General features: G+C 51.4%; 1 protein-coding gene across 2 annotated transcripts; it reads right to left on the bottom strand.

Annotated features, from left to right (window-relative positions):
• Nucleotides 1-6: 6 nt before the first annotated feature.
• On the bottom strand, nucleotides 7-27513 carry FKBP6 (FKBP prolyl isomerase family member 6 (inactive)). 2 transcript variants are annotated; one of them, XM_077140927.1, is made up of 9 exons: nucleotides 27321-27506; nucleotides 27069-27186; nucleotides 26565-26654; nucleotides 25610-25812; nucleotides 24364-24483; nucleotides 14466-14660; nucleotides 14138-14247; nucleotides 13289-13381; nucleotides 7-541 (listed from the first exon to the last, which is right to left on the bottom strand). In XM_077140927.1, exons 1-9 carry the CDS (start codon nucleotides 27375-27377, stop codon nucleotides 529-531), a joined length of 999 nt encoding a protein of 332 aa, XP_076997042.1. In that variant the 5' UTR covers nucleotides 27378-27506; the 3' UTR covers nucleotides 7-528. The 2 variants fall into 2 exon arrangements, with proteins under 2 accessions (XP_076997042.1, XP_076997041.1); XM_077140926.1 differs by lacking the exon at nucleotides 7-541 and adding an exon at nucleotides 12433-12967 and having other exon boundaries at nucleotides 27321-27513.
• Between the last annotated feature and the right edge of the window lie 432 nt (nucleotides 27514-27945).

Raw genomic sequence — 27945 nt, 5'->3', positions numbered from 1 at the left:
AACTAATTCGCGCTAGACCTTGCTAGGACAAGGAAGTGTTTTATTTATGACAAAAACATGTAACATAACTCTCCCTCTTCAAAACAGGGAGCTCTATAAAGTACACAAAGCCATGTCTATCTGTATTTACCCCAGGGACAGGAGAAGCCGGAAGGGGTGCTGGGACTGGGAGAAAAGCCAAGGACTAATTTCACTTAAAAAAACAAAAACAAAAACAAGAAACTGCCTTAAAGGAAAAAAAAAAAAAACAAAGCAATTTCCTACTTGTCAGTAGCTAAACTTTCCTCTACTCTAGCCTCAGGCATTAAACTGTGAAACAGAAAACAGCACCTGTGAAAACAAATCTCAGCAGCGCTGCGTGGCCAAGAGTCGGAGATGAGGCCAAGCACCCGCCCCTGCCCCCACGGTGGGATTCTCGCACCTTCTTCCACGCAGGTCACTGCACAGAGTCTGCCCTGGGGAGCTTGTTCCAAAAAGTGTCCCCAAGAGATGCAGGGGCTGCAGCAGTCTCGCCTCTGTGGCTCGTGGTTAGCTGAAGGATCTAGGAAATCAAGCACAGCAGTGAGGGACATAACACTTTGTGAGTCCCCAGGACACGCGATCCCACTCTGAGGCCACCAGGCACTGTCACGGTCGTGTATACGGGCACCCCCCAGGGCCAGGGAGAGGGGCCTGCCCGACAGCTGAGGTCGGGAGACGGGGACTGTCACCGTACAGCACGACGAGAGGGCTTAGGGACATAGGTGCCGGTTCACACAGGGGCTCCGAACCTTCACATCAAGAACACGGGACATCGTCTGAGAAAATCAGAGGACAGGGGGTCCTCCGAGATGACCCAGTTCAGCTTCCCCATGTTTTAGCCAAGGCCCCAACATAAATAACGCATTTGTGAGTGCAGGTACAACGCACTCCCTGACAGCCCCTGGGTGCCACTCCTTCGCTGCCAGGGGTCTGGGGGTGGGGAATGGGCGAGGCGTGGATCCTGCTTCACCTTGGAAACGTGCACGGCCCGCACCTCACTGGGCTTCAACATGAGCGCGTGCAGATGCCATCTGAAAAAGGGGACTCCAGTGACAGCTGTCACTGCAACCTATTTATGGTTCAGCGGGTATTGCCTGCCCACCATCTCTCCTCCCCAGCTGCAGTTCCCCTGAAAAACCCAACACTGGTAACTTCCACCAGGCAGAAAGCTGGGAGACGGAGGTCCTCGCTACATGCCTGCCACCCCAGCTCAGGGGACCTACAGGTGTGAACACCTGTCTGGGCTGTGCTGGGGAGGGAGGGGCTCTGAAGAAAGCATACTCCCTGTATCCCCTTCTTGCAGAACAGCAATTGCCAAGGGGAGGAGAGAATAACCTGCCCTGTAACAGCATTTTTTCTTGGACAGCAGCAGCGGGTGCAGGCAGTGCAGAGGGAAAGGGAGATCAGTACTTCCAAGTCATGCACTTTTCCACTGATCCTCGCACCTCCATTCATCTTCCTGCCTCCTGGCCTGTGCACTGTGTTCCTAGGGCCTGGAAAGTTCTTCTCCCACCTTTTCACACAGCTCGCCCTGCTTGAGAGAGGGCCTCTCTCCTGGTTCCTTGGTGTGAAATAGCAACCCATGTCATTCTACATCCTCATACTCTGCTGCTCTCTCAAGCAAGCCATTTAAAATGTACACAACGTTTATCCTTGCCACGTGAAAAGTTCAATATTACAACCGTAAGAGGTCAAAGCAAAAACAACAACAAAAAGCTTATCTTTGTAGGTGACAAAAAAGAAGGTGATAACAGCCATTGCTGTAAAGACACATTTCCTTAACACGATTTAAAAAAAGAATGTATCATGTGTCTCACCCAAAAGCCAGCGCAGTTTCGTTACCGACCAGTCACGATACCCAGAACCACCACTATTGCCTGACCCTGTTCTGGAAGGACTCGCTCCCACGGTCAGACAAGCTCTGGGTTGTTCGAGAGGTAAACCATGGGGAGAAGACAAACTACCATTGTGTGCGGAGAACGATCCGATGCTTGGGAACATCCAGCAAAGCAACTGACAAACCATCAGAAAGGTGTTTGGTTACAAAAACAGACAGAGCAGCACGCTGGCCATTTATGGACAAGGACTCGACTCTCCCCACATGTGAGAAGATACTCAAGCCGGGACATACACATTCTGATGAGGCGATCCCACTTCATTCAGATCCACACAAGTGCTAAAGGCCTACAGGACAAACGATGGTGAAGAGGCGGGTGGAATCTCTCGGACACTTCCAAAGGGGACATAAACTGGGACAGCCACCTGCGAGATCGGTCAGCACTTCCTAGTTCAGCTCAAGATTCACTGTCACAGCCTGGGGATAGGACTTTCCAGTAAATCTCGTAGAAAACTCGGGCGTGGGGTGACACCATTCTATCCATCTCTCTGTCCGCTTCTGTTAAAAATATTACCACACCTTCATGGGACAGAATGCTGCTCGGTATTTACAAAAAGGAAAATAGGTCTTTCTTTTCTGTGTTAAAAACAAATTATTATTGCACAAAATGCTTAATTCTGTTTGTGGCAAAAATTCCATGTTGTTCTAGTTTGCTGGCCGCCAGAATGCAATGATACCAGAAATGGAATGGCTTTTAAAAACAGGAATTTAGGGTGGGCAACGGTGGCTCAGTGGCAGAATTCTTGCCTGCCATGCCAGAGCCCGGGTTCATTTCCCAGTGCCTGGCCATGTAAAAAAAAAAAAAAAGGAAAAGGAAAAAAAAAAAAAAGTAAGTCTATAGAAAAGTTTCCAATCTAAGGTATCTTCCTTAGATCTTTCCATCTTCCCTGGATGGAAAGATATATCGGTTCAAGAAGGCCCATGGCGTTCAGCATTTCTCTCATGGCAGGAAGGGCACATGGCAAACAGGATGTCGTCTGCGAGCTTCCTCTCCAGGCTTCCTGCTTTATGAAGCTCCCGCAGGGGCATTTTCCTTCATCTCCAAAGGGCTCTGGCTGCATGGGCTCATCTCACAGCTCTCGTCATTCTGTCATCATTCTCTGCTCTCTCAAAATCTCTACCTTTCTCTTTTATAGGATTCCAGTAAATTAATCAAGACCCACCCAAATAAGTGGAGTCAAATCTCCATCTAATCAAATTTAGTACCCACAACTGATGAGTCACATCTCTGTGGAGATAATTCAATCAAGTTTCCAACCTATAGTTCGGAATAGGGATTAAGAGAAACGGTTACACCCACAAGATTGATTAGGATTAAAACATGGCTTTTCTAGGCTACAAAAATTCTCTCAAACCAGCACACATGTAAACCCACATTTTCAAAGTCGCAAAAACATTGCAGGAGGGGGACACAGGAAACATCAGCAGGGGTGACCCCACCTCTGGAGGTAGGCTGGGGGCTGGGGGCCTTTTACTTCCCACCCCCCCACCCCAATGTAAAAAGGGAAAAAACTAAGTACGCAGCATTTTTATACCTTAAATTTGAACTCTGCCAACAAAACAGGGGGCTGGAGGGAAGGGGAACTGCCGAAAGCTGGCAGCTGGCAGACATGGGACCTGAGTACCACGGGCAGGCCAGTATGGACAGGTTGGAAAGTTTTCCTAAGAAATGGTTAATGATCAAGAGAGAAAAGAAAAAGAATAAGCCATTTCCATCTGGGCTGCGTCCCACGGAAGGGCTTCAGGAGGAAACCCGCCATCCGCCTGTGCTCTCCGCGCCCCAACTTGTAGCTGGACAGACAGGTGGGCAGATGGCACCACGGATCCCTTCCGACCTTACGAGGGTCAGCCAGCTGCATTTGCAAATTGAAACCAATAAAAAGTAACATTCTGGCATAAATGAGAATGTACCAAAGTGGAGAAGCTCACATTTTGCTCTGGGGAAAAAAAAAACTCTGGAGGTACAAAGCCAGAGACACAAGCTGTGCAGCACCCCCGGGGTGGGGGGAAGGGGCGGCGGCGGGCGCCCGGCCGACAGGGCAGAGCCGAGGCCTTGGGAAGGAGTGCAGGGCACAGGAAACAGAACCCCCCTCCCCCATGCTCTGTGTCCCCCACCAGCCGGCTGGATCCTTTGGCAGAAGCAGAGGTGTGTGTGTGTGTGTGTGTGTGTGTGTGTGTGTGTGTGTGTGTGTGTGTGTGTGTGTGTGTGTGTGTGTGTGTGTGTGTGTGTGTGTGAGATTGACTTGAAGATGCTTTGAAGACAGTGGAAGGGGCCGCTCCCGAGGCATGCAGGGAGCCCCTGCAGGTGGGCAAACGCCAGGGTCCTCCCCTAGAGCCTGGAGCAGGAGCCCAGGCCTCAAATCCCCGGACCTCCGGGCCCCCTAACTTCGAGGTAACACATTTGTGTGGTCTGAGCCGCTCAGTGGGTGGTACGCTGGGGAGCCTCGAACGTCAGAGGCAGTGCGAGATGCACACTCTGCCCCTGGAACTTAGGACAGAAGCTGTGTAGGGCCCTCAGGAAACGCCACCTGGTGCCTTATCTTCGCCCCCAGGTGGCACCCGGACATGCCTTTGATGTCAGTTATTTGCTCAGGTCCACTTCTTTTATTTCTCTGCTCCCTTGTTTATCGAAGCTGGTGTTTAGGATTGCACATGCCGGGAGCAGGGCCTCTGTACCTGATAATGAGCCTGGGAAATTAAGAACAGACCAAGCCGGCATCTGAGGGCCCGAAAGCAGCCCAACCCAGGGAAACCCCCAGGGACCCCAAGCAACCGACTGCGTCCCCCTGCAGACAGCGAGACCAAGGCCCGGGAGGCTCCAGGACAGGGCTGTGGGGCGCTGCACCGAGAGCCCAACGCTCCCACCTCCACAAAGGGCACCCGGCGCATTGGGAAAGTCAGAAAGAGGACCCTTGTCACCCCCAGTTCAGTTAAGGCGTCCTCGCTGGCTCCTCGCCCACACGGGACACGGGGTCCACGTAGGTGGATCTTGGGGGGGGGCGGGGCTGGGCCCATCACAGCTGCCCACGGCGGGTGGAGAGGGGCGAAGGGGCCAGGGCAGCCTGCCACGAGACACGCTTTCCCAGGAAGGGGACAACAAAGAGGCACCGACCCGAGTGGGATTATTTACAGACAGCTGGCAAAGAGATGGCTTCAGTGACACTTCCTGGAGCTGGGCAGAAAGACATTCATTTCACATCCGAAAGGTTAAGAGATGTCAAATGGTCCGCCCGGATAGCCCATGGCCCTCATGAAGAGAGAATGCAGGCCTGGCCCGGTGACCCCGGAGAACACGCACCTCTGTCTTGGGGAGGGGGAACAGGGGGGCACACCGGGAAGGAAAGAAAGATGAATTCCTAAAATAAACTCACAAAAATACAAATACAGAAAAGCTGTGATGTGTTCAGACCAGTCTGGTTGGAGGCACAGATGCAATTCTAGATCTGAGCGTTTCTTCTTAATCTCTTTGGGAAGAAGGGGATCAACTAGATCCCCCACCCAGATCCAGACACAGGTGAGAGAGGACGACCTGCTCTAGGGACCTCCTCGCAACTGGCCAGGCTGCTCTGGTCCCAGGAAGGCTATTTTGGAACCAGGTAACCCCTGCCCTGGAGGGTGGCCTGGGCTTGGGGTGGCAGGGGGACCCACTGGCCCGGCGCGGGCTTTGGGCTGAGCCTCAGAACCAGGAACGAATCCCAGGACCTCAGGCCACAGATGCATGTGCCCCCCGGGCCTGGCCGTCCGCCCGGGAGCTGCTTCGGCTGCCCAGAAAATGCCTTTCTAAAAAAATTCTGCAAAGACACTCGACCCCTAAAGCTGGCCAAGCAATGTGGCTTGGTCCTCCGCCTTTTGAAGCCCCAAGGCTTCGGCTCCTCTCAAGTATGGAGAGCAGAGAAGAGGGAGGAAGCTCCACACCTCCACGAGAAGGAGAAAGGTCCATGGCCACGCAGGGCCCCTCCCACTGAGTCAAGATTCCGAGCACGTGGGAAGCTTCAGCTCTCACATAGGGTTCCCACGTCACGTCACTTCCAGCCTAGACAGTCACAACTGTTCACGCAAACACACAAAGGCCTCCACGGGGAAAGGTGCCAATCCCGCGCTTTGTTTCTTCCCCGATGTACAAAACTGGGAATAATATTCTCTGGCGTGCTCATGACAAGCTCTGCTGGCTCCTGTAGCAAGCCCAAGCAGGCCGTGAATCCCAGAAGCTGCAGAGAAAGTGGCGGCACATTTAACTGTGTGCTTTAAGCCTCCACGTGGCTACATCCCCAAACGAGTTAAGATAACCTGGTGATGAAAACACGGGAACTTACCCACAGATGCCTAACTCATGTCCCTCCTGCAGAAAGCAGTCTCAGAGAGCCACAGGGACAGAGACAACCGACCCAGGAGGAGACCGGGCAGAGGGGCCATCAGTTGCCAGGCAGATGGTCCCCAAATACACGCAGCGATGTGCAACCTCGCTAGAAACTGGGGAAAGGCAGATGAAAATGCCACAGCATTTGGTACCCACTGTTTTAGCAAAAAGAAAACCCATCTGAGGAAAATGAGGGAAGCTAACGTAGGGTCTGATACCTGATGCCACCCCTTCCTTCTGGAATTGGGATGCCCTGCCCAGGTGTGCAGAGATCCTGGTCAACTTTCTAGGGTTTCGCTCTTAAATGTGACCAGGCAACCAACACCGCCAGGCATTTGCAGAAAGCCTGCACCATGGAAAGGAGAAAGGTCAAAGCAAACACGCACGGGGAAAAAAGCCCCAAACATTTGAAATAGAAGGAAAAATGTAAGAATGGTCCTTATCTCTGAGATAAGAGGGAAGAGCCTGTGCGCGGACCCCCGCGTTGACGGGCTGCTTTCACTTCATCCAGCAGGGCTGGGCAGGGGCGGGAAGTGGCCTCACGCTGGTAATCCTTAAAGCAGGGCTGGGGGGCCGGGTGGTCCTTACACTATCCCTCTGCTCGGTTATGAGTGTGAGACTCTCCATAACGCAGAGGGGAAAACAGAGACTGGGTTACCATGGACGAGGGAAATCGGGTAACAGCTCTTCAATTCAAAATGTGATTGCTGAAATGAAGAGTCTTCAACTGGAAGAGCCAGAAAAGGACATTTCCCAGAAAAAGAAGACGAACAGAAAACTGAAAAGAGAGACTCCAAGGACACAGAGGACCCCTTCAGGAGGCCCAACATCCAGCTCCACGAGCCTCAGGACAGAGCAGAGAAGAAGGAGAAAGTGCTTCTGAAGCAACATTCCAGAAGAATTTCTCAGCTCTGGAGAGCTTGAGTGCCTGGCACCAAGAGCGTGGCAAAAGGACCCGAGTGTCAGGAGGGGACCTGGACACACCACTTTAAAATCTTAGAGGACCAAGAATTAAGAGGAAGAAAAAGCAGACTTCTCAGAACGACCATCCAAGACACGGTCTGTGCTGACTTCTCTGGAAGACCTGGAGCAGCCGCTGAGAAGGAGCTCTGGGAGGAGAAAGGAATGCTGATGGGAGGGCCTGGGGCGCAGGTTCCGGGGGAGTTCTGAGGGGGGGGTGAGGAGAGACTGAGGGGTGGGGGAGGGGCGAATGAGGTGGGGGGGAGCGGAGTGTGTAAGGAGGGGTATTGTGGGGCAGGGAAGAGGTCTGAGCGGGGTGGGGTGTGAATGTGGGGAGATGTGAATGGGAGGCAACGGGGCGATATGGCAAGTTGGGGGGGGGAATAACTTTGGGGTAGGGCCTTCCAAGGGAGATGGGGGGAAGGTCTTTGGAGGGGAAGGAAAGGCTTTGGAGGGAGGAAAGGTTCTGGGGGGTTCTGAAGGTGGGGTAAGTTTCTGAAAGGGGGAGGTTCTTTCCATTCTAAAATCTATACCAAGGGCAGGCCACGGTGGCTCAGCAGGCAGAGTCCTTACCTGCCATGCTGGAGACCCAGGTTCGATTCCCAGTGCCTGCCCATGCAAAAATAAATAAAATAAGACCGATACCAAGCTATGTATTTTCAGTCAAGGATCAAGGTCTAATAAAATCATTTCTTGGACGTGTAACAATTCAGGAAATATATTTCCCGTATATTCAGGTTTACAAAGTTACCTGAAAATATACTCCATCAGAACAAGGAAGTAAACAACCAAGAAAAGGGATCCAAGGATGCGGCGGATTTAACCCAGAGATAAAAGGGGCCCTGAAACGGCAGCTGTGCAGCAGGCCTCTGCAGCAATATGGAGACTGTTCCAGAAATATGGAGATTTCCAGGAAGGAGGCCCGTGAGAAGAGAGGGGCTGCAGAGGCTGGGATGCCACAGTTTTAGAAAAGATAAGGCAGTGACACAGGTGAACAGTGTATGAAAGAAATACAATCAGGAATTGCAGGAAAACAAAAAGTTTACAAAAGAAAATCGAAGGAAAGGCTTTTCAGTGAATAATATTCTCATCACACAAGGGGGAGGCATGGGAACATCTTTATGGAATCAGAACTATCAGTCTGGGCACACTGTTCTCAACACAAACCTCTAAGGAGAGTTGGAAGTGAACTATGAGAGAGGGAGGCATGGCTGGGGAGCACAGCAGGAACCCAACAGGTAAGCATCTGAAACCCATCAACCCAGAACAGCAACTTAAACCTGGCTTAGCTATGTGGAAGAACGCTAAGACGACACAGCTAAAAGGTAAAATCAGGCTGCCCCCGGTGAGCCCTTCTGTGCTGCTTCTTCTTTCTTCCAGCCTGTGTGAGGGCTCTGGCCCAGGCTGCAGAGTGGGCTCCCAGCTCCATCACCTGCTGGCTGCCAAGCCCAGGCAAGCACTCAGCTTCTCCGCGTCTAATTCGCCGCCTGCAAAATGGAGATAGGCTACTTCCCGGTGCGCTAATAAAAACACGAATCCAGATAAAGCAAGCAAAAGAGGGCTTGGCATATAAAGTACATTCAATGAACGCTGTGATCCAAGTTAATAAAAATAAACTATAGTAGTAAGTGAACGGTGAGCCTATGCCACCAAACACTTGAGATGAAAAACAAAAGACGAGAAACCAAAAGGTGGAGAAATCCAGGCTCTGCCTGGGTGAGCTGAGTGGGACCCAGCTGGCCAAGCCTAAGAACTAACCCCAGGTGCGGGGGTGGGGGGAGCCCCTCAGGCCGTGCCTGCTCCTCCAGGAAGCTCTCCCGGATCACTCCCAGGGCGCAGTGATCCTCTGGTCTCTCCTAAACACCCTACTCAGCACCCATGCAGCCCCCTTTTTGCAGAATAAATAGCTTCCATGCCTTCCACCATTTATCCCAGGTCATCTTTAAGGGCCTTTGGCACTATCATCCCCCTCGAGAGAACTCCGGTTTGTCACTAGACCTCCTCCGACACAGCACAGCCAGGCATGGACAGAAGGTTCCGTCGATTCCAGCGGAGTCCTTGGCTCGGACGCCCCTTTCTCTCCCTGTCAGGCTCTCACCACCTCGCTCGGCCACCTGGCACCCGAGGCCCCTTGCTCGGCCCTGTCGGGTCACCTCTGCCCTGTCCCCGTCCTTGCCCTAAGCCCAGAGCCCCCAGGATGCAGCCCATCCTCCAACCGGGACTGCGCACACCAGGACAACAGGGGCCCGCCGCTGGCCTGAGCCCTCAACTCCCTGCTCCTGCCCTATGCTGTCCCCAAAGCCCCTCTGCCCCCTACCCCATGCCCCCTCCTTCAGGGGCTGCCCCCGCCGAGGCTCTCCTGGCAGGACGCCCCGCTCAAGGGGCACTCCGGTATTTATTTGACCCATGGTCTCGCTGCTGCTGTTAGACTGTGAACCCCCAAAAGCAGAAGCAGTTATTGGGGACTACCCTCCATTTGCCCTCCCTCCCCCCCAGCACCCAGCAGAGCTAACCAAGGAAGGAGGAAGGAAGGGAAGCAGTCCGGCTGCGGGTCGGACCCCAGGCCACCCCGCCCATCCCGGGCCCGCGGGTGCCTCCGACAACCCTGCCGCATGCGCAGCAGCAGGCAACACAAGCTGTCTGTTCTCGGACCAGGGCTTCCCCGCCCCTTTCCTTGTGTGATTTAAAACAAAGTCTCAAGTGGAGGCCTTCGCATTTCATCCCTGCTAGCAGTGCTGTAAGGACGGGAGCTGCTACCTTCTGAGGGTAAAGCGCTGGCGCTGGAGAGAGCAGGAAGGTCATCCCACTCAACCTGTCACCCACCTCTGAGGAGACCCTCCAGCTCTGCTCAGAGAGACCCAATGGGCCCAGACACCGGCGCCCAGGATGGCCCGCCCCCCCGGGGAAAAACTGGGAAAGCCTGGCCTGGAGCAGGTGCTCCTCCAAGGGCATTCTCCAAAAGCTTCAAGGAGGGAGGGGGACGCTGTCTTTTTTGCACGTTTGAGCCCCGTGCAGGGAAAATTTAGTGTCCCTTTTGGCAGGACATGTAAGTAGTAAATCCGTCACATCAAGCCCAATTCTCTTTCCTATCGTGTCCACTTAGGGGCACTACCCTTTGGAAATCACAGAACAAATTTCACCCATTCTGTGTCAACCATTGAAATAGCTGAAAATAGCTGCAGTGCCCACTTTACATCTCTTTGCTAGACACTAGAACATCACGGCCAAGGTCTCAGCCACTTGCATGCTTTTGAGGCCTCAGATAAGGAGCTAACTTAGACCCCGGAGGTGGCAGGTCAGGCACGGAATTAAGAAAAATAGACAAAGACGACTCCAGGGGTTTCCACCGGCGACCACATCTGTTACAAAAAGCTCCTTGTGCTGCTGACAAAATTGCTCTTACCAAGGCGGGAGCCCTGTCAAGTCTCAGCCTAGGAGGGAGCGAGGACACAGCCACCAAGCAGCTTTTAATGAGCGTCTTCATGCACAGCTCTGCCGCCTCCAGCTGTGCGACCACGGAAAAGCTAGGTCAGAGCAGCTTGCCAAATATGAACTTGGGTTGGCCACTGGCCTCTAGCTCTTCCGATGTACATGCAACTAAACACAGACTTCCCATCTCGACTTTTAGATTCTCCTAAGAAAACTCCCATCCAGGGGTACTGGGTGGTGCCACACCTTCCGGAAATACAAACTAAGGAAAACGATGAAGCGGCACATCCACGGATACGCACTGCTCCATCCATGCTTGCTCTCCCAGCACCAGGAGCTGCAGAGATCCCGAAGCTACAAAACGGGCAAGTGCTCCACTGCGTGGTCACGGCTTGGCTGAACTCCTACTCGGCAGAACACAAGGCATCACCAGGGACCGAGACACCTCCGTTTATCTGCCCTTCGTCTGTGTGGCCCTGGTTTTTTGGAAATGGCAGCTCTCTTCTTGCAGGCTTCCTCCCCTTGGGTGCCAGGAAGGGGGGGCCACTCATGGGATGCCATGTGCCCCCTACCCCCACCCCAGGCCATTTTTCAGCCCGGAGTTTTGGTTGGCACAGGACAAGGAGGGTAGAGTGGGGCCCGAGCTGTCCCTCAAATGGAAGGGCCCTGGCCGCGGAAGTCTGGGCCCTTCTTAGGGACCGAGAGCACAAGACAGAGGTGACAGCGGTGAGGTCCCTGGGGCCTGGGCACTGCATGGGCACCATCTGCCAGGCACTGGCCGTTCAGCTCCTCCTTGGATCCTGTGGGCCAAGCCAGGATCCCTTCAGGCAAGCTTTTTTTGGCGGATGCCAGTAAAAGACACGTCTGTGTCTCTGGCAACGACAAGGGTCCTGACAGCCAGTGCCAGCCCCCGCCTGGGGGGGATATGGTTTCAAGTAGGCTGGCCCAGTGTTCCTGCTTTTTACAACCGATCTGGCCAACATTTACTCAGCACCTCGTGTGCCAGGCATGGCTCCAGATGTAGCAAATCTGAGATGAAAAAGACATAGCCTGTGACCTAAATAAAGAAAATCCAGTCTAGGTAATTGGAGGCTTAGAGGATGTGACTGAGAAGACACTCGTTCCACAGGAGTCATCTCACATCTTCAAGGACAGGAACAATGGCCCAAGTCTGTCCAAACTCGACTGCCCAAAGATAAATCTGGACACTTTAGGTAATTGACTAGGCTCGAGTACAACAGAAATAAAAAGGGGGGGCAGGGGACAGCGTGTGTGGGGGGAGCGGAAGAAGATCAGACAGACAAACGCTAAAATATGTAACTAGCTCACCAGCAGCGGGCGGAGGACAGGCATGGCCGTTTTAGAGAGCCAAGGGCAGCCTGGAGGCACTCACCGCCCGAAACAGGGCCTGCGGCGGTGAGCTGGGAAAACGTGGGAAACCACCTGAATGCATCGGCTCCAAACAGCCTCAGAGACAGCGAAGCCTGGGTGGCAAGAAAGTCCGAAAGAAGAACCTGCCGCCCAGCTGGGGGTCCCAAGCTCCAGCTTCAGGACGGACCCTGGGAGAGCTGGGTTTTCAGCCCCAGCAGGACGGGCCAGCCTGGCTCTCCATTCTGCCTGGCCGTCACCCGGCCTGCGGCCTGTGCCTGGGCTCACAAGGCCCTGCACCTCCTCCAGGGTCCCCGGGACAACTAGGAGCAGTGATCAAGGCCATGGTGACCTCCGAGACCCACGGTGACTCCGAGAGGGCGGAGCACGATGGTGCACAGGCAGCCTGTGGAAAAGGCCGCTGCCACAGGGCCTTGTCACTGCCTTCCCTGCACTGAGCCAGCCCCGGAGGGTCACAGGTAGCAAGGGAGGCGGCTTATTAGCGCAGGCCGGGCCTGGTCGGCAGCTACTTGCTATTCATCTCCTTTTGTTTTAACTTCTTTCAGGAAAGCAGAGTTATGTGCCCAGCTGGGCAGGTGTTTAAGGCAAGGGATGTTGTTCCCACTAATTTTCTTAAGTTAACAGCCGACGGGAGGGCCCTCTCGCCGCTCCAGCCCAGGGGTCGGCCCTGCAGGGGAGAGCCTGCGGTCCGCTGCTCCCAACCTCCTCAGAGCCCTCATTCTAAAGGGAAACGGTGTGAGCCCGTCACAGCCCATTCCTGCCCCCTGACACCTGGGTCTTGCCTTCTCCAGGAGTGTGGGAGATGTGAGGTGAGCTGGGGGCTCTGCACGTTCTCGGGAAACTCCAGACGGAGCAAAACAGTCTCCTCCTTGCATGGCCCAGCTGGGGGTTCTCCCAAGTCCCAGCTTAAGCCACTGTGAGAGGGAGGCCAGTGGAAGACAGGAGAAGGAGGGGTTTTAGTCGCTTGGTTGTTTGTTTTTAATTTAAAGCTCAAGGCTCCCCAAATGTATAAATTTAACTCCCAGCTCGAGGCAGGCTTTGTGTCCATGAACTTCCGCCTGAGAGGCCCCGCAGCGCACAGTCTGCACTGGCATGTGTCACCGCTGCCTCCCCGACCCCCAGGCAGACACAGGCACGGGTCCTGGGGCAGGAGGGGGCGGCCAGGAGGTCATCCGCATCTCTCTGTGAGGGACAAAATCCTGAAACCTCTTACACTACCCCGGCTTTCTGGTTACCTTTCGTTTTCTCCTACCACAGGGCCGTGTTCCGAGGATGTGAACATGCGGTGACACATGGCCTTCTCTTTATCCACGTATTCGCGGTAAGAGCTGTGGACAGAAAGGCACAAGGGTTAGAAAAGGGCTGTGCAGGCCGGAGGCGACACAGGGGGCTGGAATGCTGCAGCCGGGTCCAGAGATACCCCAGACCCAGCAGGCCTGCAACGGGGTCAGGAGGGGGAGGCGGGGGAGGCGGGGGAGGCAGGGGACGCCCCAAGAGCTGCGCAGGGGCCCGGGGACAGTGCAGAGAGAGCTGCGGCCAGCACCGCGGATTGAGTATATAATGGTAAGAGAACCTCCTTGACACAGAGCAACAGCTGCAAAAACTAAAACAAAAACAAAAATGTCACAACGGTGGGCATGTAACTGGGTCCTGGAATCAGGGGTGACTCCTATTCGCGGGTTAGTATTTTCAAAGTTTTCTATAAGGAACGTCTAAACTCTTTATTGGAAAAATAGTTATACTGCTAAGGGACGGTCCCCTGACACCAACCCACAGCCTCGAAGGCCCATTTCAGAGCAACCCTTTCCTCAGCCACCCGGGAGCCGGGGTTCTCAGCTGGGGCAAGCGGGCAACAGCATCCGAACAGCAGCTCTGCCCACTGCTCTGGGGGTGCTCGTTCGCGAGGTGGGGGGAGCAGGAGGGCAGGAGCTGGTCCTGACACGTGGCCTTTGGAGCTGCGTCCCTCGTTCTACCGGGAGCTGCTGGAAAGAGGTTCCAGATGCCCTTCCCTCGGGGCGCGTCATCCAGGGGTGGAGCAGGTCCCCACGGTCCCCTCTGGTCTCATTCCAGCAAACAGGTCTCACCTGGCCAGTTTCATGAGCTCGTTATTGATGTCATGGTTGTAGGGCTGCTCCTGCTGGGCCCGGACGAGGAAATCCCGGGCCTTCTGGTACTCGCTCAGGAGCAGGCAAGCCTGGCACGAAAGACGGAATTTTTCAAAAGCACACGTAGGAGAGTTCGCACTCGTGTGTGTGTGTGTGTGTGTGTGTGTGTGTGTGTGTGTTGGGGGGGACCCAAGGAGAGTGCCACAGGCTGCCTCATCTGCCCCCTCACCTGCCCCCTCTATTCCCCTCCCCCCTCCATTCCCCTCCCCCTACTCACCTGCCCCCCTCACCTGCGCCCCCCACTCACCTGTCCACACCTGAAGAGGGCCTTGGCGTTCTTGCAGTCGATGGTGAGCGCCTGCTCTCCCAAGCGCAGGGCCAGCATGGGCCGCTCCAGCTTCAGGTAGGTGAAGGACAGGTTAAGGAGCACGGGGAGCTGGGCGGCCTCCACCAGGGGCTGCTCCTCGGGGGCTGCCTCCCGCTGGTGGAGGAGCAGCAGAGCCTGCGAAGAGCAAGGGCAGCTGGCTGAGGCGAGGGCGCTTGGCGAAAGGGCACACCCAAAGCTCAAGGTCACCCAGCCAAGGTGCCTAACTTCAGAAATCCAGGCCAGAAGTTACACTGTCTTAGAAAGGAGGAAGTATTTTGATGGAGTTGAGGAAATGAACAGGGGAGCTATATAAGAACTGGTAGCAGAAAGCAGAAAACTGAAGCTGGAAGGCAGGAGACACATCCCGCACCCACTTGACAAAGTGCCCACGGACCAGGAGCTGTCCCAGGGACCGGGGACATGGCAGTCAAAGAGACAAGGAGCTGCCCTCAGGGAGCCGATGAGTGCCAAAGACCAAGAAACCCAACTGAACGTGGCAGGAGGCGGCTGGCAGACGTGGGTCATGGCATACCTGATAAAGCCAAGCCCGGGAGGGCTGGAGGCTGGCAGAGCTATTTCTTTTTCAACACTCCAGGGGGTGAGACAGTGGCCCCAGGAATCTATTCCTAGCGCAGAGCCCCCTGGCTGGGCTTGTCCAGGGCGAACCACACCCTGCAAGGGCTGCAGGTCCTACGTTCCCCGCCAGCACAGACAAGGGAAGGACCAATGGTGCCACGTGGACGGACACCCCCCTTCCAAGGGGTCTCAAAAACTCAGCATATTTCCTGATGGGTGCTTGGGGCGATGGGTGGGGGAGTGTGTGTGCGACAGGAGCACAACCTTGAATGTCACTGAGCAGTGTGCCTGAGGTGGTCGGGATGGGAAATGTCATGTTGCAGCTACGTTCCCACAATTAAAAAGAGACAATGACGAGTAAATGCAGGACAGGAGCCTGGGCTGCAGCAAATAACAGAAGAGAAAATGCCCAAAAGGACTCTATTGGGACGTCTGAAAAAAACTGAAATACAGACTATGTTTAATTTCTTGAACTTGTAACAATACTTAATGTGGTCAGGTAAGTGAATATTCTTGTTCTCAGGAAATACACGTGGGGCAAGTGTTCAAGGAGCATGATGAGTGCAATCTACTGAGCTTAGGAAATAGAGAAAGAAAAAAAAAAGAATGAAAGAGAGAGAAAGAGAAAGGAAAAGAAAGAATGAACTAACATATGTGGCAAGATGTTAAGGTAAATCTGGGGTACTTTGGAGTTTTCCATGTGGTTGTTTAGTACTATTTTTACAACTTTCAAGTAAGTTTCCTTACATGAAAACAATGTCTAAAATTACTTAAAAATTAAAACAAACACACAAACCAGATACCACCTCAGCATTTCCAAAATTCCAGTCCTTTCCCCATCCCCCAGATTTCTCATTCCTCTCCCTGCACCATCAGCAGCTGGTCAGCTGCATTTGATACTCTTGGCTTCCTTTACCAGCTGTCTGCCCCCATCTTTCTATCAGCAGCACCCCAGCTGCCCGGCCCTCACCCCGGCTCCTGAACTGCTTGTCCCAGTGACTCCTGCTTCCGCCCTTCTCCTCTCTCCTCTCCCACCCCTGGTGGTGGCTCTGCCCTCCTGAGCCTGACCCTGACCCCTGGTGCCCTCTGTCCCTGGGTGCACCTGCTCTGCAGCCCTTCCTGGTGTCTATGTCTCACCACCAGGCCCCTGCACCTACACCCCTTCCCCCTCGAATGTTACCCCCATCCCATCCATCTTATCTTTCTCACCAGTCCCAGCTCCAATGCTGCTTCTCCAGCGAAGCCTTCCCTCGTCCCCCCCCACTAGAGGGAACCCACCCTTTCCCTGATGCCCAGCAGTGCCACGTCCTCCTGACCCCGCTGACACAGCGTGCTCTGGCTAGAAGTAGATCTGCTGCCCTCTACCAGCCTTTAGTGGTACAACTTCTAAAGTACAAACAGCACAGGACGGGCAGACGGATGGACATCAGAATTCAGACTGTGGCAATGCCAGCCGTGGGATCTCCTCCAAGTTACTTGACCACTTTGACCCTCTGTTTTCTCATCTGTTAAATGGGCAGTGAACGAATACCACCAAAAAGATTAGACAGTGGGTGTACATTTTTTCAAAGCGTTAGACGTTACACGCAGAAATGACTGCCAGGATATTATGTACTTTTTAGTTAAGATCTATATAGTCCTAGTAACATACTTTCACCACGTATAAAACTATAGTAAAGCCCAAGCATTAGCGGAATGAAAAATCTTCAAAATCTTTTTGTTCCATTTTTGATTCTCAGGAACTCAGCTCTTGGGTTACTGTATTGGAACGTAGTAAAATCATGTGGATTCCTGTATTACTTCAATGTGAAAAGACAAAAAGATAAATACCTTTTCCCTGCCTTCAAAGAGTCTGTAATTTATCTGAAAAAAAATCACATACATACCCCTATCAGATTTACAAGTCCTTGGTCACATGTTCCTTTAGAAGCTTGACAAGCATTAAAAAGTAATAAACAGGTGAAACTGATGAGTTCCTTGAAGGACACCAGCTACCAAAACTGACTTATGAAGAAATACACCTCTATCAAGTGAAGAGTTTGAGTTATTTATTAAAAAAAAAAACTTGTCACAAAGTAAAGCCCAGAACCAGTGAGGAATTCTACCAAATGTTTAAAGAAAAATTAATACTAGGACTTCAAACTGTTCCCCAAAACACAAAAGGAGGAAACAGTTCCTAACACATTCCATGAGGTTAGTATTCCCCTGAAACCAAAGCCAGACAAAGCCCCTATGGGAAAACTAGAGACTATCCTTTATGAATATAAGCACAAACATCCCTAAACAAAATACTCTCCAATCAAATTCAGCAACACACAAAAAAGAATTATATTCCATGACCCAGAGAGATTTATCCCAGGAATGCAAGGTTGGCTTAACTTCTGAAAAGCAATGAACAGAAATAACCATATCGAAAGAATAAAACAAAAACTACATGGTTATTTCAAAAGACAAAGAAAAAGCAGTTGACAAAATCCAACACCTGTTCATGAGAAAACGAGGAATAGCAGGGAACTTGCTCAACCTGGTAAAGGTTATCTATGAAAAACCCACATGCTTAATGGTGAAGACTGACAGTTTTTCCTCTACGAGCAGGAACTAGACACGGATCCCTGTCCTCCCCACTTCTCAACACTGTACTGGAGGGTCTAACCAGGGCAGCTGAGCAAGAAAAAAGTAACCAGGCATCCAAATTAGAAAGGAAGAAGTAAAACTATCTCTGTTTTCATATGATAATAAATAAGATAATCCTGTATTAGGAACCCTAAAGAATACACACACACACACACACACAGGAAACTATTTGAGCTGCAAATGAGTTCAATAAGGCTTCAGGACACAAGACCAATATGCAAAAGTCAGCTGTATTTGCATGTGAGCAATGAAAAATCCAAAAATAAAATGGACAGAACTCCACCCATAGCAGGATCAAAAAGTTGAAATACTTGGGAATAAATCCATCCAAGGAAGTACAATAAGACTTGTAGACTGAAAACCAGAGAACATTGTTGAAACAAATTAAGGAAGACCTAACTAAAAGGAACAGCTGTATTTATGGACTGGAAGACCGACCAGTGTTAGGATAATGATATTCCCCAAACTGACCTGCACATTCAAAGCAATCCCTACCGAAACCCCAACAGCCTTTATAAATGGACAATCTGATCTTAAAAATTCAAATGGAAATGTCAGGGGCCTGGAATAGCCCATACCAATCTTCAAAAAAGAAGAACTAAGTTGGAGGACTCACACTTCCTGCTTTCAAAACTTACTACAAAGCCCCGCTGATCACAACAGTGTAGCACTGCCGGAGAACAGACCTAAAGATCCACCGAAGAGAAGTGAGAGACCAAATTGAAAACTCAGAAATAAGCCCACAGGTCAATCGATTTCCAAGAAAAATAGGAGTGCACACTTGGTCACTGCTGGTGGGGTGTGCCAGCTTGAATCTGTTGGTGGACCCCAGAAAAGCCATGTCCTTTACTCCTCATTCAGTATTGCTAGGGGGGAGCTTTTCATTGTTCCCGTGGAGATGTGACCCACCCAATCGTGGATGGTAACTTTTGACTAGTTGGGTTCCATGGAGATGTGTCTCCACCCATTCTAGGTGGGGTTGCTTACTGGAGCCCTTTAAGAGGGAACCATTCTGGCAAAAGTTTTAGAGCCAACAGAACCAATAGTGCCCTGGGGAAGCCACTGAAGAAAAATCTAGCAGATCTTGCTATGCGCCTTTCCAGCTGAGAGAAACTCGGAATATCATCAGCCTTTTTTGAGTGAAGGTAATCTCTCGCTGGTGCCTTAACTTGGACATTTTCATAGTCTTCCTTAATTTGGACATTTTCACGGCCTGAGAACTGCAAACCTGCAACTTAATAAATTCCCTCTTTTAAAAGCCATTCCATTTCTGGTGTATCGCTTTCCGCAGCTTGCAAACTAGAACAGCAGGAGCGTACACTGGTGTAACAGCTCTGGAAGGCAGCTAAGTATAGAACTGCCAAACGGTCTAACAATCCCACCGCTAGGTATCTATTCAGACGAACTGAAGGCAAGGACACAAAGAGGTATTTGTGCACTGATGTTTACAGTGGCATTTTTCATGACTGCCAAGAGTTGGAAACAGCCCAAATGTCCATCAACAGACGAGTGTCTAAAAACAAGCTGTGGTATACACTTATGATGGAATATCATGCAGCTATAGGACAGAATAAAGTCATGAAGCACGTAACAACACGGATGAAACTTGAGGACATTATGCTGAGTGAAATTAGCCAGAAATAAAAGGACAAATACTGTATGGTCTGCTTAATATGAACTAACATTAATGAGTGAAACTTGGAGAACTGACGTTAACTACACAGGTTATACCATTCCAGCCGATCCTAAAGAACACCTAGGACAATATATAAGATTCTACAAAGGTCCAGTGCACTAGGGTAGCTTTCTAGAAACCTACAATCTCCAGACAGGCGCCTGGACCAAATAAGTCCTGAAACCTAGAGGGCCCAACCTCTCCAGAGCATCAGTTCATTCCATCACCCTACCCCGTATTACTGACAGCCCCTTCCAATAGGAAAAAGTCAGAATGGCCATAGCCTAATTACCCCTAAAGAGTGGGACAAATAAAGATCAAAGGTGATGGTGGAGTTATACAGAGAAGGTCGGGTTTAACAAACAAATATGACTGCTGAATCATTAAACTGATATTTCTCTTAGTCTCCAGTATCTTAGAGCAGCTAGAAGTAAAAACCTAAAATTGTGGAATTGTAACCCACACCAAACTCTGAAATCTGTTTCACAACTAATTGTTGTGCGGTGCTTTGAAATTTATTGCTTTTTTATTTTTCACAAAAAAGGAAAAAAAGTTGATTGTGGTGATAAAAAAAATACTTATTCCTTATAGCTTCTGATGTTCTGGAACAGCTAGAAAGAAAAATCTGAGACGATGGTATGGGAGCCCATGACAAACTCTGGGATCTGTCCTATAACCACCTGTTGAAGAGTGCTTTGAAAACTACTGTTTTTTTCTTTCTTTGCTCTGTATATATGTTATATTACACAATTTTAAAGGTTAAAAAAAAAGAACACAAGTTTATCAGAAAATAGAAATAGGGTAGAGATTGGACAATTGGTGCTGAAGGAATACAGACTGTGTAACAGGACTGACCGTAAAAATTCAGAAAGGAATAGTACAATACCACCTGATTATAGCACAATAATATAAATACACTGAATAAAGCTGAATGTGAGTATGACAGAGGGAGGAGGGCTGGGGGAATGTATGAAACCAGAAGGAAAGATAGAGGTTAAAGACTGAGACGGTATAATTTAGGAATGTCTAGAAAGGACATCGATGGTGATTAAATGTACACATAAAAAGACATTTTTGCATGAGGGACAACAAATGAATGTCAACATTACAGGGTGCTGAAAATGGGACGGTATACAGGAAAAAGTACAACCAATGCAAACCAGGGTCTACAGTTGACAGTAACATTGTAATATACTTCCACTGTGTGTGACAAAGACAATATGCCAAAGCTAAATGTCAATAAGGGGGGATACAGGGGAGGAGTATGGGATTCTACATGGAAGAAAAGGAAATGTCCTCACATAGACCGCGGTGGTGAAGGCATGGCTGAGTGATTATACTGGGAAACACTGATTTTTTTTCACTTAGGTTGGATTGTACGATGTGTGAATAAAACTATTTAACTATTTAAAAATGAACAATGAGACAGGAGTGCTGGAGAAAATGCTGATAGGGAAGCTGAGAGGCACAGCCGCTCTGGAGGGCAGTGTGGTGGCTCCACAGGAGGCCAGGGCTGGGGTTCCTGTATGATCCCGATACCCCGTTGCTAGATATACCTGGAGGAACTGGAGACACGAATGGACATACGCACACTGGTGTTTATGGTGGCAGTGTCTGCGATCTGCAATGGATGGAGGTGGCCTAATGGTACGATGACTGAGGCATGGCAGGGGGACTGTCACCTATGTATACATATGAAGGACCACTGAGCGGCCGCAAGAAGGAATGAGGTAAGGCATGCAACGAGGTGAGTGAGCCTTGAGGACCGCACGTTGAATGAAACGTCAGAAACCAAAAGACAAATATTATCACTCATATGGACTAGATATAATATAAAAACTCTGCAAACTAAAGTCGAGAGCACGGGTTATCAGGTCAGGGCCTGCAGTAAAGGGCCCTAGATTATAAGCTCTTACCGCAGTCACTATTGCAGGAGGTGGAACCGTTCATTCTGAATTCTGAGATACCGAGCTGTGTGTGTTATCACACGGCCTTCCCCAGAACTTCGGGTGTTTGTGTGACCCGAGACTCAGAGGGAGCGCTCTAAAGCTGTGAAAGTCAGCAGTCCCCCATCCCAGCAACAGTTTAAAAAGTTGCAAAAGTAGATCAGACTTCAAGTAGTGATATGAATGAAGCTGATCTGGACATAAGTAAAGTAAATCAGAATCCAGTGTAAACGATGATATGGTCTATACCTCAAAACTTCAGCTTCTGGGTGAGACCAAAGGAAGAAATGTTTATTTGGTGCAAAATTTATATTTTTGGTAGCACACTAATTTAAGTTGCATGGTCAGTTTATTGGAACACTATTATTAAATGGAATCTTGAAAAGGGTGTGAGACCTTGTTGGCTTGTACAGGTTAAGTGTGATGTCCTGATACATCTTAAAGTAATTTCTGCAGCGAATAAAGAAAGTTTTTGCAAAGTCCCCTTGAGGGAATGGGGAGAAATGAGGAAATATTAAACTTCCCCACCTGGGGAATTCCTGATATTCTCACAAGTAGTGCAGACAACCAATTTAACAGGCCAAGCCCTCAATCCTGGGGTTCGCCCCAATGAAACTTATTCCTACAAAGGAGAAGCTAAGCCTACTTATAATTTTGCCTAAAAGTCACCCTCAGAGAACCTCTTTTGTTGCTCAGATGTGGCCTCTCTCTCAAAGCCAACTGGGCAGGCGAACTCACTGCCCTTCCCCTTATGTGGGACATGACTTTCAGGGCTGTAATCTCCCTGGCAATGTGGGACAGAAGTCCCAGGATGAGCCAGGACCCGGAATCATGGGATTAACCAAAGGGGGGAAGAGAGAAGTAAGACAAAGTTTCAGCAGCTGAAAGATTTCAAAGAGTTGAGAGGTTATTCTTAGGCATTATACAGATGTCTTTTCTCAGTTTTTAGTGTATTAGAACAGCTAGAAGGAAACATCTGAAACTGTTGAACTGCATTTCAGGAGCCTTGGTTCTTGAAGACAATTGTGTAACTATATAGTTTTTCTAATGTGACTGTAAAAACTATGTGACTGGGCGGGCCACGGTGGCTCAGCAGGCAGGAATGCTTGCCTGCGATGCCAGAGGACCCGGGTTCAATTTCCAGTGCCTGCCCATGTAAAAAATAAATAAATAAATAAATAATTTAAAAACAAAAACAAAAACAAAACTATGTGGCTGATGCTCCCTTTATCCAGGGTATGGACAGATGAGTAAAAAAATAAGGACAACAGGTAAATAATAGAGGGGATAAGGGGTAAAAAAAAATTGGGGAGACTGTAATACTGGTGGTCAATGAGAAGGGGGTAAGGGGTATGGGATGTATGGGGTTTTTCTTTTATCTTTTTATTTCTTTTTCTGGAGTGACACAAAAGTTCTAAATATGATCATGGTGATGAATACACAACTAAGTAACGATGTTGTGAGCCACTGATTGTATACTTTGCAAGGACTATATGATGTGTGAAGACATCTCAATAAAAACATTTTAAAACTGAAAAATAAACAAAAACAGAACTAAAGCCTCACCTTCCATAATGAGAAATCAATAATGTAAAAAAAAACCCAAAAGCCATATTATTTAGTAACGCAGAATACCAGGGGGAAAATGGCAGATACAATTATAATTAAAAAGTAACTGCCCTGAGGACTAGACCTAGGAAACAGAACAAGGGGATGGAAGGAGGGAAGTGATATGGGTTTTTTTTTTTTGGTGGGGGGCAGTGATAAATTTTTCCAAGTAAACAGACTATCTCTCAAGAAGCTTTCCGAAGTAACGGCATCTGTGATTCAGCACCTACCATAAAAACCTGATTTTTCCAGCACTCCAGAGAATGCTCCAAGCTCTCGCTCCCCGTTTCTCCCTGGAGCATATTCATCTCCACCAAACGTGAGAGAGAGCTGCCTACTCAATATCTATTTCCCCTTCTTTCCTTCCAGAGCCCCCATTTTCTTTAAGGCAGTAGCGTACCAAGTGAAAACTGCACTTCCCAGCTTCCCAGACAGCCATGGGATGTAAAGGGAAGCCACTGAGCGGTGGGGCCCTCTGGAAAGCTCCTCACATAAACAAAAACACAGACTTCTCCTTTTCCTTCTTCCTGCCCCGAACACGACGTGACGCTGCAGAGGGCGCCACCATCTCGTGGGGGTGTTGGGGTACGACCAGGACACACCTAAGAGTGACTGTGCAGAAAAAGCCAGAAGGAACTGGCACCCCGATGGCTTCGGGGAACTGCTCTGCCAGCCTCGGGCCTACCTTCCTGCAGACTTCTCCTTATGGGACAAAAATCAAATCTCTTGTCTATTTAAGATGCTGTTTCCCAGGTTTCTGTTACTTGCAGCTGAGTGTAGAGCCTGAACAATTTAGGGTCAGTATGGAGGTGAAATACAGCATCAGAAAAACCCTGGACTCTAAACCCCACCGGGGCAGGGGCCCTGTCCACCGGTTCCCTCTAGAACAGAGAACACAGTGTGGCACACAGAGAGCGTGTGGGAAACAATTGCCAAGGAAACAGGAAATTCCTGCTGCGTCCCCAGCGGAAGCGTGGTGAGGATGGAGTCCGACCTCCGGGAGTTCCCTCAATCTCCATCCTCCAAGAGACATGAAATGCAGGTGGCAAACGGTGCAGCGAGGGAGCTGGTCAGGACCCTGTACCGGAGTGGGAATTGTGAAAAGCTTTTCACTGAAGCAAACAGACACACAGGCGAGCACAAAAATAAGCGCACAGCTCAATGAACCTCTACGACCCGATCATATCCGTGTAACCGGCAACCAGATCAAAACGCAAAGCCTCATGAGGCCCTCCCGAAACCCTGCGTACCCCCTTCTCCCAGCCGTGACCCCACTGGCCCGAGGACTTCTCCACAGCTTTCTTCTTACTGGCTGCCCAGGGAGACACATTCCATGCTTTTTTGAGGAAGGAAGTTTACAGGGGTCTAGATTCACACTGCATTTCCAAGGCACTCTTACCCGTTTATATCTCACTTTGGCATCACGGAAGCGACTCTGGCGGAAAAGGTAGTTGCCAAACTCCCGCTCAGTGGCTGCCACTTTCAGGACCTTCTCGAGTGGAAACTGGGCTTGCTGCTCCTGGGGACCAAACACAAGGACACTCAGCAGGAGAACCCAAAGCCGCGGCGAGAGTGCCACTGCAGCTCTGGGAACTTTGATTTACTGCCTTCGGGGAGCCAAACAAGGAGCCTTGGCAGCGCAGTCCCCGGAGCTCCCAGAGAAGCCGTGGCAGTGGGTGTGATGCGTCCCCACTGCACACGCTGGAGCCGGGAGGTGGCCTGCTTCTCCCACCCTCCCTGATGCTCTCCCGAAGGGAGCGGTCTCCCATGGAGCACGGACAGTCCTTCACCCAGCGCGCGGGTCTCGGTGTGCCCCCCTGGTCACTACCGCCACACTGCTCGGTCCTGGCCACATATCACCATCACTCAGACAGTCTCCTTCTCTGCACAGATGTCCTGGTCCCATCCCTGGAGATACCAGCTTAGTACACCAGAAGCGAGCCCCAGGCATCTACAAGGACCTCTACTCCGAGGACAGACCCCTCTCTTGGGTACTTAGGGGTTAGCTGAGGACACATCTTACACTGAGGCAAAACCTGGGGTGACATCTAAGGCTGCAAACCCAAGCCGGCGTGGGACAGGATGAAGGGGAGAGGGTATGCATCTGCTGATGAGATCACAAGGCCTACCTCTAAGGGGCTTAAATGAAAGGCTACACAGAAAAGTCACGACTAAAGTTCTGAGGACAAGGGCCATGTGTCCAGGTCTCCCTGGGACTGTCCCAGTGGACACCCAAAGTCCTCATGTCCCATCTAGTTAAAAGGCCCTTCACTCTCAAGTGTCCTCGGTTAGACAACAATTTATTGACATATAATTTATACAGTCTCCGTCATTATGGGCTGCCAATACTTACTGGGCAACAAACTTAACGTTGGGAAGCAGATATCCACCGCCCTGCAGGGAGAACTGGGCAAAGGATGACAAAGGCGGCAGCTTAAACTGCAGGTCGATAACCACCACTTACCTGGGCCCAGCACTCCTACCTACCCATGACAGACCCGGACTGGACACGCAGGTCCTCCACCAAGGCAGGGCCACGGCGCAGGAGCCCAGGGTGGGCTGGGGGCAGGGGAGGCGGTACAGCAGAATGCCCCAAACCCACCCCTTTCCGTAGCAAGGGCTGACACCTGTACGCCGGAACTTACAGCCGAGAGGGCACAGAACGTGTCTGACTCGGCAGAGTCCAGAAAGTCCAGGAGCTCGATTTCGAACAGGACAGTGGTGTTTGGGGGGATCAGGGGGGGACAGCCCAGCATCCCGTAGGCGTAGGTGGGCTTGAACAGAAACCTGGCCAGCTCTCCTCTCCGCATGCTCAGAAGGCCCAGCTCCATGCCCCAGAGCGTGATATCTGGACAAAGAGGCCAGGAACATGGTTAAAGGGTGTCCAATCCTGTCCTGATGCGATCAGCTTCTTTCCCCTTCGAGTCCTTTCTGCGTAATACTCCAAACCGTCTGTACGGTGGTCCCAACCCACCTTCCAGCCTTGTTTCTTCCCGCTTACCACCGCCACTCCCAAACTCTAGCTTTGCTAGGCTCTGCGGCTCTGTCCCTGCTGTTCTCTTTCTTCCCTCTCACCCTGTCCCCAGCTTCTACACTGGCTGACATCTCACACAAACTTCAGGGCTCATTTCAAATGCCCCCTCCTCCAGGAAGCCTTGCCAGATCCTCCCCGCTGGAATTAACTGTACCTTCATTAAACACTTCCATACAGTGCTTCCACCTCCCTGGCACTCACTGGGTTCTCCAAGGTTACCTGACTGAATACACGTCAATCTCCCCATACTGGGAAGGTTTAATCATCTGGGCACCTTCTCCCTTGTCACCCTGCCTTGTGTGTGGGGAACACTCAATACCTGTTCACTTAGCAAATGAACAAAGAAAAACGGCCAGTGGAGAAGGCAGGATGCAGGAAAGGAAACCTTGCCAGCTAGGCCATCTCTGGAATCCCTAGGGCTCCAGGGGGGATGTGGGAGAGAACCTGGCTGCCTTTAGCAAAACCCAGTCTCAGAAAAACCAACGCAGAAAACCTGTGCTTTGGTGACTTTTCCCTTCCTATGGCACGTTCCCTTATCTCTTCACCAGTTCCTAGTCTGAACTTACCCTCTCCAAGTTTCATCAGCCGAGGTGTTTTCCTAAAGCAATTGGAATCAAAAGGCTTGTCCGTATGCTCCAGGTATCCAGAGTATTTCACTAGGATGAAGAAAACAGACCCAGGGGGAGGAAAATGAGGCAGAGGGACTGATGTCTTATATCAGAGCTCTGCTATTCCACCAAAACGATGCAATCAAATGAGCTTAAACCACCCCATATGCCGAATTATAGGAACGAATCTCTTCTCAACATTTTGCACGTTCCCTGCTCACACTGGGTGGTGCAAAGGGGTGACAGATGGGTTTCCTTGCTCTTTGCTTAAAAATCCAAATTCAAAAAACTTTCTACCCTATAAAATACTACCTACTTAAAAAAAAAAAATACAATCTTCCCGCCCCTAGAGAAAAGTGCAATTGAACGGTTTGCTGCCACTCGGAAGGGACAGTGCTTTTATATCTCCACTGGCCTCCGCCAGCACCGCGAGGCCAAATCCCAGCCAGGCTGTGGCCGTACCTAACACGGAAGCATCAGGGGTCACCAGCTCCCCAGCGCCTTCTCGGATGACATCCTTCAACACGCCCCGGTCCCCGGAAACGTCCAGCATCCTTTGACTTAGCCTCTCATACGGAGACTTGAGAATAAAAAAAAAAAAACAAGACGGTAAACACTCGGAGGCCGCCCCTACGCCCACCACCCGTCACCTCCCCGCCGGCAGTCTCCGGGGTCGACCCCCACCCCAGGAGCGGGGTCCTCGGCTTCCCCCACCTGGCCGGGGGCGTCGTCTCCTCCTAGGACGCCCCGGTTCCGGGCGCTTCCCCCCATGCCTGCGCCGACTTCCCCGCCTCCGCGGCCCGCGCGCACTTCCACGAGATTCCGGGAAGCCGCGGGCTCGGTCGCCGCTTTATACAGGCCGGCCGCCCGCCACCCACCGCCCTCCGCGAGGGGACGCGCCTCGCTCCGCGCCAAAGGCGGCCAACTGCCACGAACGAACGAGGGGGCGCCGGAGCACGTGGTGGGCGCGGCTCGCCCTGGACGCGTGCGGGGCGGGGCGCGTGCGGGGCGGGGCGGGGCGGGGCGCAGCAGGCGAGTGCGGGGCGGGGCGCGGCAGGCGCGTGCGGGGCGGGGCGGGGCGCGGCAGGCGAGTGCGCGTGGGCGGGTGCGGAAGCACGTGGCGGGTGTGGCTTGCCCTGGATGCGTGCGGGGGCGGGACGCGGCAGGCGCGTGCGGGGCGGGCGGTCGCGGGAGCACGTGGCGGGTGTGGATCGCCCTGGATGCGTGCGGGGCGCGGGAAGCACATGGCGGGCACTGCCTCCAAGTAAGCTGAGGCCGCAAGGCCGAGGGTTACGTTTTCAGCCCCCTTCCTCGTTGGGTTCTGCAGAAACTCAGGCCC

The sequence above is a fragment of the Tamandua tetradactyla genome, chromosome 23, assembly GCF_023851605.1.
Source record: "Tamandua tetradactyla isolate mTamTet1 chromosome 23, mTamTet1.pri, whole genome shotgun sequence".
Lineage (NCBI taxonomy): Eukaryota > Metazoa > Chordata > Mammalia > Pilosa > Myrmecophagidae > Tamandua > Tamandua tetradactyla.
The sequence above is the reverse complement of the archived record's forward strand: the minus strand, read 5'-3'. Positions and strand labels throughout refer to the sequence as shown.

Bases quoted from the DNA above. Each gene is read 5' to 3' on its own strand.
- FKBP6 (XM_077140926.1), bottom strand. From the start codon at position 27,377: ATGGGGGGAAGCGCCCGGAACCGGGGCGTCCTAGGAGGAGACGACGCC. The intron at 25,813-26,564 runs GTAAGTTCAGAC...CTCTTTGTCCAG, and splicing joins GCTGATGAAACTTGGAGAGG to ATATCACGCTCTGGGGCATG. The intron at 14,661-24,363 runs GTAAGAGTGCCT...TGCTCTTCGCAG, and splicing joins CCAAAGTGAGATATAAACGG to GCTCTGCTGCTCCTCCACCA.